Source organism: Lepisosteus platostomus, chromosome 6 (genome assembly GCF_059453375.1).
Source record: "Lepisosteus platostomus isolate fLepPlt1 chromosome 6, fLepPlt1.hap1, whole genome shotgun sequence".
NCBI lineage: Eukaryota > Metazoa > Chordata > Actinopteri > Semionotiformes > Lepisosteidae > Lepisosteus > Lepisosteus platostomus.
Genome location: NC_142616.1, coordinates 19,164,118 through 19,178,561, shown reverse-complemented (window position 1 = coordinate 19,178,561; position 14,444 = coordinate 19,164,118). Strand labels below are relative to the sequence as shown.

Here is a 14,444-nt window from a genome sequence, read left to right as displayed (position 1 = left end):
CTAATACAAGAAATTATATATGGCTAATAAAGTGATCTCTTAGAATGTGGTGCACTGACAACTGACAGCTTTGGCTGACACGAGTGAGGCGTCCAGATGGGGAACCAGGTATTGTCACACCAGTACACCTAGAGGGCGCTCTACTTCTCTCCTGTTCCTAGTTCCGTGTGTCTTGTTGTGTAGCCTATTTACTTCCTGCTTCTGCTCTGCTACTCGCTCAGCATTGAGGTTCGGATGTCCTGAGACCCGCCTAGCACCAGGTCACTCCTGTCCTTGCCCTGAGGGCATAGGTTTCTATACGGCATTTCCTGAACAGCTGAGCCCGGGCTAACCCCCGTCTCGCCGCTACGCACAGGGTCTATTTTCACTCTCCTGCCATTCCATGGTTCATCCTTTCCGACACCCGTGACAGGTATTGCTCTTGGGTTCTCCTGTATCTCCTAAACACACCTTACACCCTCCCTTTTGAGACCTTCCTCTGTGATCCCCACAGTCAAAAAGATCTTGTGGCCTGGCTCCGGTGGCAGAATGGGCCCTCAGCACACCGATCCTCCTGGGATGGAAAACACCACCTGGTCCCATTCGATTGCTTATCAGTCTTTCTCCACACCCCCTCTCTGACCTACTGCCCTGCCTTACAGCCCACAATCTCCAAGGCCCATACCATTCGACACCCTTCTATTCACTGCCACAAACTGAGGTAGGTGTAGGGTTAAATCTGCAACTATTTTCCCATAATGGATCTACCGTGCTTTTGAACAGATCCCTGGCCATGAGTACCCTTCAGTACCACCTACTGTTTCATGGCACACCATTTCTTCCTAGGGTATCAAGTGGGCCCAGTGCAGAGACAGCCTAAACTCTACCAAGCTGCTGAAGTTATACGGAGTTGTTGCTCTGCTGGCCACTCTACCTCATAGACCCAAGAGACACAGCAGACAATGCTATTCCTTGTTTTTGCTCGTGTCCACGTAGCATGGCGCTGATAAGAAACACAGTTATCAGCCCATTTCAGGACTCTGCCTGTCACTCACAGCTGATTTGGCAAGATAACAGCAATGGTCTAATGAAGGTCCCAGCATAGAAGGGAAAAGGGTGGGGAAGGCTGGAGGAGTAGGGTTTAGCTGGGTGCTTTTTGTACCCTTTCTTAGCGTTAGGACAGTGATGCGGCATTTTCTTTTTTGGGGGCAGACATTTCAGGGAAACAATATTATGACAGCATAAGAATACAAGAGCCATTTCAAACAAGAGGGGGCCATTGAGCTACTTGATACATTAAGAAAAGGATACTCTCTGTTTAAGTACATCACAGTATTTTAATCATATTTTGAATGATATGGCTGCTTAAGTGTGCATTTCTGATTAATTGCCAGCAGAGGGCAGTTTGGATTAAGATACATCCATCCATTTTCTAACCGTTTCATCTACTACAGGGTTGGTTAAACTATGAATTACTGTATATTCATTCAAAAGGCACAGACAAAATTCAGCGTTAAAGTCTTGCCTCATGTTTGGCTACCTAATCCCATATAATAATATTAAATATTAATAGTAAAAAATAGTAAAAGCCTTTAACTGCGAGGATTGAGGTTACTGAAAGGCTCTTCGAAACTGCCTGTTTCGTTTCAATCATTTCAAAATCATCTAAGTATCATTTCAACAGCTGGAAGTGAGAAGATATTAAATCTCCATCCCTTTCACACTATTTGGATTCGTCATTCCCTCCTTACTTCCTAGAGTCGAAATATATTTCTATTTCAAAATTTTAAAGCAAATATTATACTGTATGTAGGCCTACTCTGGAATGCATTCTCCTATTTCAACAGGAACCAGATTTTAGAAATCCCATTGCTGGTTTCTAATGATGAATTATGAGCTCTCTTTAATTTTAATCATGTGGTAATCTTTATGTTTATAAAAACAGTATAAACAGAATGCTAGCTTAGTGAAATGTACAATATACAGGGAAGCACCTGACCCTTTATAGTTATTGTTTGCTTTTAAATATGATGGAAAAAAAATGGTGGTATTCTCTTGGAAAATACATTAACCTAATTTGAGCTGACTGAGACTAAACAGAGAAAATCCAGAACGTATTGTATGTCCATTTCTATTGTAACCAGGAAGGTATTCGGATACCTTTAGTTTTCGGATACTTACAGTATACGTTTCCCAGTAAAATGAGATAAATCACTCTGGATGAAAAGCTAGGTGCTGAGGAAAGCATAATCTTGTTCATTTTCCACTTCTTATTCATTTAGTTTTATAAAAAGAATGTCCTTTTTACTGAAGCATTCATACCATCACAGCTTGAATTGTAGAAGATTATGCAGACTGTTCTAATTGTATCTGTTTTGTTGGTTATACAAGAGCCTTCTACTGTTCCACTTGCTGACACATTGAATGTGCTTTTACAAACATTTTAGCAATTCGAGTGGGTCATCCACGTGCGTTCTCTTGCCCAGTGTTTGATACTGTCCAACAATATGGGCTGCCTCAACACAAAGGCTGTGATATGAAAATATATTATTCTGTAGTGTATTATATACTGTAGCTGAGTGTGTCTCTTCCATTTCTATTCAGGGGATCCCTGGGAGAGTTCAATGAATTTGTAAAAGGCTACCGATTGTCCAGGTGGTCTCCAATAACAGGCTTGCCTACAGCACCAGTGCTGTGAGCTCAATACCCTGACTCTGTAGTACTTGATGTCCAACCATCCATTTCCTAACCACTTTATTCAATACGGGGTCATGGGAGAGCCTGATTTACAAAATTGAAATTACAGATTTGAAAAGCAATATGACGGGGGATCAGAAATTAACTTCCCAACTGATGCTATCTGGGCAGATCACTGGTTGTGAGCGGTGGTTTGGGACACAGGTTTCCCTTTAATTCTTGGGACTCTCCAGGTCAGTCACAGAGGATAATCTGATAATCCCTGCTGCAGAATACACTGTGAGTCAAACGTCTAGATTAAACCAATACTTTGACCCACCTGTCAACTGCAGATTATAATCCTGATACTGCAGTCTGTTCATCTGAGGTTTAAAGCCCTATTTTTTATAGACTGCAAAAATCTCTTTCCAAAATATTACAGCATGAATTGATAATCCTGCTGAAAGCACCCGGATTTGCTAAAGTGCCATACAGGGAGCTCAAAATGGTTTTCATTTTCTCTCTATTTCAAAGTCATTATGCAACATTTTGTGTTCTTCTGTGTTCAGATGAGAACTAAATCATTGTTGAACATTAATCCATGGAAACTCTTTAACACTTTTTTTTTGTGCACCTGACTTGTGGCAACATGAAAAAACACCTTGAATGAATATGACAGTGTGCTTGTAATGGGAAATCTAAATGAGGCAGATTGGGTGACATTGCTGAAATACGAAGTTTTATGTCTTTTTTTTTCTTGTAGAAACATTTACCTTTTTCTTCGACTCTACTGTCTGGCTCCCCTTATTCCAATTTGACTCTCCCATCATCTCTCACCACATAACAAGATATGTCCGTGGGACATCAGTCCTCCTTCTTGTACTGCTGGGTTTAGAACTACTGTAGCTGTGGCGATCTGGGCACTGCACTGGGCTGTGGAAGCCTGGAAAAGGACTCCTATACTTACTTTGTCTTTTCTGTAGTGCTCATATCCGTGTAGAAGTCACTCGTTATGTTTTTATAGTCTCACACTCTTACGGGCTTCCCCACAGGTGGAGAATATGAAATACTGCCTTCGGTCAGCAGTGTAACCACCTTCCTGACTGGCCTCATCAAATCAGAGTAGCTAAGCAAGGTCAGAACTGGTCAGTACTGCGATGGGATACCTCAATGGAAAATCCAAGGGTTACGGCTGTAAGTGGTGTTTGTGGACCAGTAGGTGGTGCTCTTTTCCCTCTAGCAGTATTTATTTAACTATTATATTGACTGGAGACACTGTGCTGTAGGAAGCGCTATTCCTCAGAAACAGCGTTATACCAAGGTCCTGAAGTCTCGATCATTAAAGATCCCATGATATATTCTGAAGGAATACTTCTCCACTTCTCCACTTGGTCCTGCTATGCAGTGAAGCTCCTGGTACAGAATGGCTGCTGTGTGGCATCCAGTAAGGGCAGTGCTTTAAAGGTGGGTAAACTGGGTCCCCTCCTTTGTGTTAAGTGCTATGGGATCCTCTGGGATGAACAGTGCGGTATAGATTCAAGGTACTATTTTTATCACCTGAAAGAGAACTGAGAGCAATGAACAGATGAATTGGAAGAAAATACAAAAAATGAGGTAGAAATGTTTACAATTGTTGGTAAAATATATTCATAATCCACTGTGAGCATTGGAAATTATGGGTGCACTAAGTGTCTGTACAAACTGGAAGTCCTTTGCTGCATCACGGCTAAAGACTCACTGTCAATGTGTGCACAGTTCTGCTGAAAATGTCCCATTTTAATGCTAAAAGCTCTCACAGTTTACTAGGCTACTCATGCTAACACCAAGAATTTAAAGTTTCCAAACATACAACTAATACATTTGTAAATAAAATAAATACTTTAACCTGACCCTGACAGTGGTGTGTGCTAAATAAAATCAATATGTGAAAAGTGGATTTTTTAAAACATTTTTTAAAACAAAACCACATGTTCCCTGCATTGTGTATACACATAGAAAGAATTTGACTTCACTGACAAAAAAAACAAAAACAACTTTAATCTGTCTTCTTCGAGAGTCTATAGCAGGAACATTTTCTCTTTCCTTTTACTTCTGTTATTGAAGATGTTCACTTTTTCCACCTGTACCTGTCAGGTTTGACATTATTACAGAGTTAAGCAACGGTTTTGCTTTCAGTTAAATGTCTAATTGCCACACAGTGGAGCAGCAACACAACAGCAGGCTGGGAGACCAGGGTACTAAAAATAGCTTTAGAGTGTACTAATAAAGAGCAACCAGGTCTGCGGTCTCCTAATACCCCAGAGAACACTGCAGCAAGCAGACTGATATGCGTGCTGCTGTGTTTAGATTTTGGAAAGAATCTAAAGAAGATTGCATGTTTAACCTAGGAATCAAAACAGTTCTGAGGGAAGCATGAGTGAAAAAATAAAACCAAAAAATGAGATGAAAACTGCCTTAATGCAAAAAATATGTTTTGGAATGGCTATCAATGGTGACAAATTTTATTGCTAATGGTAAACTGATGCTGAAAAGATTTAAACAGTAAATTTAGTATGCAGTAGTAATTTCAGTGACCATAAGAACAGTTACAGATACTGACAGATGAGGGGGGCATTTGGGTTAGCAGGCTCATTTAGTTTCTCCAGCAGCTAATTGAACCAAGAATCTCATCCATGTTTTTTTTTCCAAGAAGCATGGTAAATGCTTCTTAAAAGCTGGTGGTCAGCTTTAACAACATGGCTGGGCAAGTTGTTCCACACTCCCACAGCCCAGTGCTGGGTGGATTCACTTCAATTCAAAACTAAAAAGATTAAAATATTTTAGCCTGTCAGCGTAGGATCTGCCTTTGAGGAATATCAACTACTTAATGAAAGAATATTAGGCCAGATTTGCTCATTTGGTAGTTTGGACACTAAACAGATATTAAAGTCTGTGCTGGCACTTGATGAAAGAGCTTGGAGTTTAGGTCTCAATCAGTGATTCCTGTTCCAGAAGACTTTGTGTAAATATGCATTTCCTATTGTCCGTGCTAAATTAATTCCCTTACAGTTTACAATTATGACTTTGTATACATGTTTCACTTCTCAAAGTAGCAAAAGGTGAAGGTATACATCAAGCTGGCCCCAATTGTACTGTATCTCATAGGATTTTATACATTTGGATCATTTCATACTCATTTCTAGACTAAAGAGATTTAGTTCCTCTAACCTGTCTGTATATGACAATCCACTGAGACTAGGAATTGTTGTTCTTCTTTTAACTCCCTCTAAAGAGGGTTTTGTGATGTGGTGTGGTGACCAAAACCAAACACAATATTCTAAGAGAGATCTTACTAAATGCTTGTAAAGCTTGAGCAAATTATTTAAATTTTTGTTTTGTTATGCTTTCTGTTTGCTTTTTGATTGTTTTCACAAATGCACCCACAGGGATATACTAATCTCTTTCATGTGCAGGCATGTACAGTACTATCATTGAAATTAATTATGCCTTATACAATTACAATTATAATTATCCCTTATACAATTGTTATTAATTAAGCCCTTCTGGATTTAGCCTTGAGCTAGTACTATGGCTTTGTCTGACATATGGAATGGAGGATTGTTTACCAATAGCTGTGCTCTCTTGTGTTTAGATGAAGATGTTTTTTTTTATTTTAGGGACACTGTTCTGGTGGCTTACTTATGTCCTGTAGTCTTGGATTTGAGATTGCAGTCTTGGGTTGAACTCTTGTGCTTCTTTACATTTGTGATGACCCTTTTGTCTTTGATAGTGTTTGCTTATGTAGAGCATCCCACCCAACTCTGCTACTATCTGTATATAAAAGATAAAGCCATAAGCTCCTGTAACCTTCCTGAAAGCACGGGTACAATTTAATGACAAAGGATTATATGATCATGGTATTATGAAATACTACAATCTGACAGGACTCCTGTAATTGCTTGAGCTTTCTCATCTGATCTGTGCTGAAGATGTCCTGTGGCAAGACAGAAACTATTCTGAGTTTATTTGAAATTCTCTGTAATTCTCACTCTAGATTGAACACAGGCCAGAATATTGGTGTTTTTTATAACACTGAGTGCTGGAGTGGGAAAGCTGGAATTTGGTAATAACAGGAGTAAGAGGAGAGAGCAAATTATACTTCTATAGATATTCATTTAAATCAACAGATTACAGTAGTACTTTTGTCAACAATGTCGCATTCATTCTACAAGTTCACAAATTTGCAGGGAACATATCGTTTTGTTTTAAAATTGGGCCTTTTTGCCTGGAATCATTGTTTGCTAGTTGTAGGAAACACACGCGCTTTGTGAAAAGGAAATCCAGGCTGATATTCTGGGAAAGTCGCAGAATGGAACTCGGGGATCACTGTCCAAATCGCGAGTGTTCTCCCGGATACTAGAGTCCACTGGAATTGCTCATTCGAAAACAATGCCATGATGTGTTGAATCACCATCATCAAGATAAAAAAAACTAACCTTTTATGTTATCAATATTAAGAAGCAATTTGCCTTACAGACAATAAATATGTTAACTACATACATTTCTAGCATGCCTTTTGTGCATATAGTGCCTTGCAAAATTATTCAGACCTTAGCATTTTTTCCATTTTGTTTCTTTACAGCATAGTTTTGACACTTTGAAGTACCAATTAATGTTTCCCATACACACTGATACTATACTCTGTTTGCCAATTATTTGAAAACTCTTAGAATATTGAAATAAACTGAAAGATCTATTTGAATCCACTCCACAGCACTTCTTCTGCATTATCTGTATCTAAATTAGTAACTGACATTAACCCTATCATGTTCAATGGAAATTTATTTCATCTTGCCTCTTGGGTGCAAAAGATTACGCTAGTTCCTAATTTAACAAACATTGTAATTAGTTTCTGGTTGCAAAAATGTCAGTTCCTTCCCTTCTGCTGCTTTTTGCACATTATTAATCAATGATGCTGCAGGGCTCTTTAAATGTCATACAAATCCAGAGGGTGAGGTGTTTATAAAGGACTAACAGTATTATGGGTGTGTTGAGTACATATTTAAATAATATTGCAAATAGTGTAGTGTGCAACTCTTAATTACTTAAGATGTCCAAAGAAGTCATTCATCACAAAGAATATGTTCCCAATAATTGAAAGGTAAATCAGGCTTTTTCAGTCTATTCTTTCTATACATTCGTCTCACTAATTTGATTGAAAAACACAAGTAAACATAGTTTTTTCTTAGGTTCATACATCTGCATACATCTTTAAGGGTGTATGCAAATATTTGTGTATTTACTTGAGGGTGTTCAAAATTGTGCCACTAAGGTAATGTTTTTACATACAGTACATAGACAATAGCACTACAGCTCCAGTATTGCTGCATATTTCCGTTTCCAGCCTACAGCCTATAATACATTTCCTTTTCTGCATTATTTATCTGTCCTATTTATATCTTTTCTATGTTGAGTGAAAAGGGATGAAGACTGTTTTTGTATGAGATATATCATTAGAACAGGTCAATTAATGTAGTTATTGTACTTCTGTGGTTTCTATTATAACGCGTTACTTTCAAATTACATAATATGCACAACTTACAAATAGACCAAAAGATATAATCATCATGTTTTTATATGCTGTACAGTACTACACATAGTGTATTGGTTAGATTGTGGAATGATAAGATAGTTTTGGATTTAAAAACTCTTTTTAGGACAATGTACTGTGCCCAGATTGATATCTAGTTATACAGTTGGGTTTGCCTGAGCAACATTTACATAAATAAAAACATATTATCACATGTTGAATACAAGTATTAGTATTGGCAGTATGGGACAAACAGTATTTTCAGAATTTGCAGCACTAAAAATACCTGCCCTGTCATGGTTTATGTAACAGTTCCTGGGCACTTTCATGATTGTTCCTAAATTGTACGGCTTATAAACCAAAATGAATCTGTCCCATTTTCAGAGAACAAATGAAAAGCTGAAACCCGTTTAAAAAACTGGAGAGGATTATAGCTTTGTTGGCACAGTGAGATAAATGCCTCATCTCCACTGTGTCTACATTTATAATTCATTTTAGTTTCTGAAGAAAGGCAGCACTTTGACAGATGTACCCTCTAACCACCAGAAAAGGAAGGCTCCGTGCTTTGATGAGAGAATTATATAGAGCAGAAGAGAGCTTATTGTGAAGATTTGCCTCGGGACAATTCTAGTTATAAAGAGGTGCCAGGGATTCTCAGTGGTTCTTAATTATGGTCACAAACTGGTTAGCAATGTGTATAAATAAACATTTTGATAGCTCATTTCATTCACAGATACTATAGCTAAAGCAAGTATATCCCAAAATAAATGCTTTAGAATATCATAGCTTACCAGCCAGTGAATTGATTGAAAATCTTCAATGTAATATATTATATGAAAGATAAATTAGTATCACAGTAATATATGTTCAGTTTAACTCTGCTGTACAAATTGAAGTATCCAAATATCATTTTGTCAGATATTCTCACAATTTACAACCTGAAACATCTTTCTGGCACAGCCCTGATGTGTTGCCCCACCTGTGTGACTCCTTTTTGCACAAACAGACGCCCTGCACAGCACATCAGGGGAAGGAGAGAGAATTTACTTCATCAATTCAATTAAGCAATGAAAAGTAATGCAAATGTTTCTACACTAGAATCAGCCAACATTTAAATGCATTATGTTGAGGAATTTCTGTTTTGAATTGCTCTGTTTGATGCAGTCAGCATTTACAATTAGAAAAAAAAAGAATATTGTGCTAAAAAGCTTTATGATACAGCTTTCTTACAAATAACAAACAGTTTACACAACTAACTAACTAGAGTTAAATAATTCATGATTGTCTGTCTTGATTGCAATTTTGGCATCAACTACCTGGAAGGTACAGCAGACCACTAATTGCTGTTTAACATTTGCAGAATTTAAAGGCACATAAAAACTTTTATAAACACTCTTAAAAAAAGCAAAAGCACCTGGTATGCATCACCCTACCCACAAACGTTCATGACAAGTGGTGGCCACAAGTTATTATAATAGTCTTGGTGGACTGGTCTTCACTAGCAAAACAATTTCCAAACCAGTGTTCTAATATGGTGACTTTGTACATTTTGCCATCCTGAAGATGTTAAAGTGAGCACCTGACTACATGGTCATTAAAGATGCCAGGCACTGTTTGAAAGCGAAGGGGTGTTACCCTGGTCTCCTAGTTAAATCCCACTCTGGTCTCTGTCCAGTCTGGCCTCACTAAAGGTCTTCTCACTCCCCCTGACCTGCTGTGCAGTGGGGCTGCTGCTGCAGAATGGCTGCTCTGGCACCCAGGTGAAGCTGCACTGCAGTGGGGGGATAAACTGTGTCCACATGGGATTTTTTGTGGGATGAAAAGTTCTAAATAAGGCAAGGAAATATTATCTGTTCTGTCAATGTTGTTTTTTAAAAGAAATTCACTGAACTGGAAAGTCTACTGTGAACAAATTGGAATACTTTTGGAGCATGTATATGGCCGTGTTTTCCCCTTTGTGGGCCCACAATGCAAATATGCGATCACCTGTTAAAAGCTGAAGTCGGATCACGTATGTGTATCACGGCAGAAAGGGGACAGGGTGGACGCTGAGGTTGTTATTAATAACATAATAAAAAAGAAAGCCATCGTTAACGCCTTAAAATCTGCTTTAGTTTAGTCCAGTACATTTGTACCACAGTGTCAAAATGTCCAAAAAACCTTTATTGGTATAACACAGCAACACCAGATGTGCCGAAACATTTCACATATGGCTTTGGTACATGTGAATGTGTTCATATTCATCATAAATGTGCTGTCGGAACAAGTGAAAGCGAGGAAATTTTAACATCCCTTGTCATGTCAGAGAGGGCACATCATGCACAGTCTTTTACATGTAATCAGACATTTGTACATGTCACAGTGATTTTGTGGAATTTGTGGACTTCAGATACACTATTCATACCCTGAAGTCCAAATGAATGCATTAGTGTCTTAAACCTTTTGTTTACATGTGTATATGTAACCCACACATAGATTTATGTGGCTTTTATATACTGTACATATGCATGTGCAGATATGTACCTCCAGTGTATGAAGAACAACATAACAACTACTGTATCAAGCACCCTAATTCATTTAAAATCAAAACCCAGTAACATAATATCAGTCACAGTTTTCCCCCCACTTCATTTTCCCTTTTATACAACTTCCTCTAGGTATTCAAGTACAACAGCACTGTAATTTAGCCAAGAAAAAATGTCTCCAGTTTTCTGCGTCTCCCTACAGCTCCCCCGGGATTTAAATTTGGGATTGTGGTCTCAGTGCTGGAGTTCCACGCCCCGTGATGGCCAGGTGTGTCAGTCGGAAGCTCCGCCTTACTTTACCTTACATGGCTAGTGTAGGGAGACGTGATTGACAGCGGGCAGCAGCTGCTGGGCTGCCGAGACATGGCGGAGCTTGCAGTTTTGCTGGGGAGCTCTTAGAGAGTTGCGTGACTTTGTATCGGTTCCGTCGGCGAATTAAGGCAAAAAGACCGACCGAAAAGGGCGAAGGCGGCTGCAGCTGTTTACGATGAACGACGTTAGGAAAACGGGAAAAATGTAGGAGTTTTAGGAGCAGGGTAAAAACATGTACTGCTGTTTCTTAGTGCAGTCAACAGCCTTAGGCAACAAATATGGCTACTTGTGTCTCTTTCAATTTGTGATGAAAAGCTGCTCAACTCAGCCATTCATTAGCATGGCTGCGGTGCCGATTTCCTAAAACTGACCACCAAGAAGAAGTTCCTGCGCTATCGTTTTGGCGGTTTTGAGGAATTTAGCCGAGGTAAACCTTACCGGACGAAGCAAACAGAAATGGAACCTAAGCACAAAGAGTTGTTAGATCAATGCCACCAGAACTTATTGGAGTCCATTACAGATGCAGACAGTCTCGTGGAGTTGCTGGGCAAGGCTGGTACCCTCAGCCAGCTGGAGAAGTACGAACTGGACAATAACTGTTCTTCGAGCTCGGAGAAGGTGGACCTTCTGCTGAAGATGCTGATGAATAAGGAAAGGGACCATTTCCCAGACCTGTGTGTAGCTCTGGAAAAGACACACCCTCACCTGTGTTCCGCACTCTTCATAAACGGCGGAGGACCTCTGGACCATTCTTCGGGTAAGGGTCGTCTTTTTCTATCAGAAGAGAGAGAAGTGGGCTGCCCTCCTCACCGTGCGAAAGATCCGTTTCTCAAAGCTATAAATGCGCACAAAACTGCTAGTCACGCAGTCGTTAGCTTAAGGGGTCAGCTAAAAATGTTTCGTTGCAATTATTTTTTGGGGGCCAAAACATTAAATTGCCATACGTGAACATTTTAAACACGGTGGGTGGTGTGGTTTGAATTATCTTCTCGTTTTTATAATTGTTTTGCTGGATGATTTCGTTGCCCAAACTATAGATTGCTGGGATGTGTTTTCTCCCATCATTTTTCTGAATGAGTCGTAATGGCAAACGTATAATGCTCACCAGCTCTGTGCCAAGCATGCTATAGAAGTTTGATGTAAGACGTGGTTGTTAAAAATACTTTTGTGCAGAGATTTTTGGGATCTTTCCGCTGCGGTGACGTGCTGTATGATATTAAACAATATACAAATTAGAAAGCGGTGGAGGAATAGTAAACATTCAATTTAAGAGAAATGCTGCCTTCAAATTAATCGTATATTATGGAAGGAGAATCGTGCACACGTGACCAAGGACACCGCTTTCTCTGGAAACAAACCTGCGTTTTCTCGGTGCTTAGACCATATGACTGGGTTTGCTTTAACAGAAGTTCTCTGCAGTTTATGGAACAGCTGCATAAAAAAAATCTCATTGTCCGATTCATTTCGATAAAATTGTGACTGACATTTTCTATTTGTGAACAACGATAATAAACAGCATTTTCGAGGTTCAGCTTCAGGATAATACAGAAAAGATAGCGTCGTATTTTCTCTGTCCTTGATTCCCAAATGTTTGTAATACTGTTACTAACATGAAGTAAGAATCCATGTACGTTTTCCTGGGAGCTAATAAATTTCCAGAACGAAAACAACGTCAGCTGGTTTGGAGTGACACTATTTCACAAGCTTTCCTCTGTCCTCCTATTGGATTGTTCATATAAATATTCACATCCAAAGCCCTGTAGCCCTGAAAAGATCCTTACGATTTCTTCGGTCACCTTGTTCAGAAGACGTTCATATTCCTTATGAATGTGCAGTCAGTACAAGTGAAAGTGAGGAAAAGTAATCTTCGCTTTAAAATTTGTCATCCTTTTCCATGTCATCATGGTTTTTATGGCATGGTGTGATGTAGCGTCTTTTACATTTAATCAGACCTTAGTATACAGTGTTTTTTGGAGGTTATGGAATTCGGTATAAATGAATACAATAGTGTCTTATCCTTTTTGTTTAGTTATGTAATTATGGAGTAAATTATAAAACAGATTTGATCTTTAGAATAAATGATGTTAAGATATACTGTACTGAGCCTTGCCAGTTTTTACCCTGGCAGTACGTTTGTTTTGTACTTATAGCAATAATTAAAATCTATGCCGTGGACTTAATTGCAATGTTTTGTTTGAGGGTGGTCTATGAGTTACGAAACTGCAGTTCACCAGCCAATTCCTTTGGGTTTCAAAGTGTAAACATGATAGTTTTTTTCATGCTTCAAGTTAAGTTCCACTAAGATGTTCTTTTTTCATAGTACAGCACACATATCTTATTCTTATTTAAGAGCTGTAAGTGTCAGAGAAATGTTAACCTTTCAAACATTGTCAGTGCAAACTGAATAAAGACTATTTCTCATAGCAGTGCAAATTTAAAATGTTTTTTTCAGTATAAATCATAAGCTTGTGCGTGTAAGATTAAGTAAAAGCAGATTTTCATACCTTAGGCAATACTTCACTGTTTTACTTCAGGTTCTCTGGTGTTCTAAATACCTGTCATTAGAAATAAATGCCAGATACTTTGTAGAAATTTCCTTAAGGTTTTTGAGAGCAGTAATTTTAACAACTTTGTAATATTACAGAATCTAAACTTTTTAGTGCAACATAATCTACAATGTGGTACATAAGAAGCAAAATTTTAATACAATCAATCTTTTGACATCCATTGCCTTTTTGTAATACTGATGGTTTGCACCTATTTGCACACACGGTATTGTGCTTTGAATGTCTCTAATTACAGATTAACATTTACCAGGATGTTCTTTAGCCAAGTTGCTGATATGGCTGTGTACTGCAACCACAGAGTGACCGCAGCATACTGGTCACTACGGCAACCAGAGACCACCACGGTACCTCAAGGTTTTGGTTCTTGGATTGGAGTCTGTCCTCAACAATATAATGTTGATTTTTTTTGTGGTGTGTGTTTGCCAAACAGGAGCCTGTCTTTTGTATTTTTAAATCTTATACCCCAAAATTAAGGTACACTTCTGAGACTTTGCACAGACCAGATGAGTGGCAGCTTTCCAGGGTGCAGTGTTAACAATGTTTTTCGTGCCTTCTGAGCGTAATTCATATTACGCTGTGATAGTACTGCAGGTCTGTGGCACTCTCCATCATTGGTTTTAGATTGCAGGGTTTACATTTTAAATAGATATGTCCATTTTCTGTATGTTAGGCATGTTCGTTTTAGCCTTGTTTATTTAAGAGCTGTGTGTTTTTGACATAAAGGCTAACATTTTGTAGTATGATACTTAGTTTAAAATGTGACAGATTTTTTGTTTTGAAACATTAAAATGGAATAGTTTTGTGCCATATTTTTTG

General features: G+C 38.6%; 1 protein-coding gene across 10 annotated transcripts in view; it reads left to right on the top strand.

Annotated features, from left to right (window-relative positions):
- Positions 1-11,081: 11,081 nt before the first annotated feature.
- Positions 11,082-14,444, top strand: part of dlg5a (discs, large homolog 5a (Drosophila)) — a 59,726-nt gene continuing 56,363 nt past the window's right edge. For 8 of the 10 annotated variants that reach the window (XM_088634573.1, XM_088634572.1, XM_088634571.1 and 5 more), the window contains exon 1: positions 11,082-11,818. In XM_088634573.1, the coding sequence (XP_088490699.1) occupies positions 11,518-11,818 (301 nt within the window). In that variant the 5' untranslated portion in view covers positions 11,082-11,517. The remainder of the gene's footprint in view (positions 11,819-14,444) is intronic. The other 2 variants (XM_088634577.1, XM_088634575.1) reach the window with 1 other exon arrangement.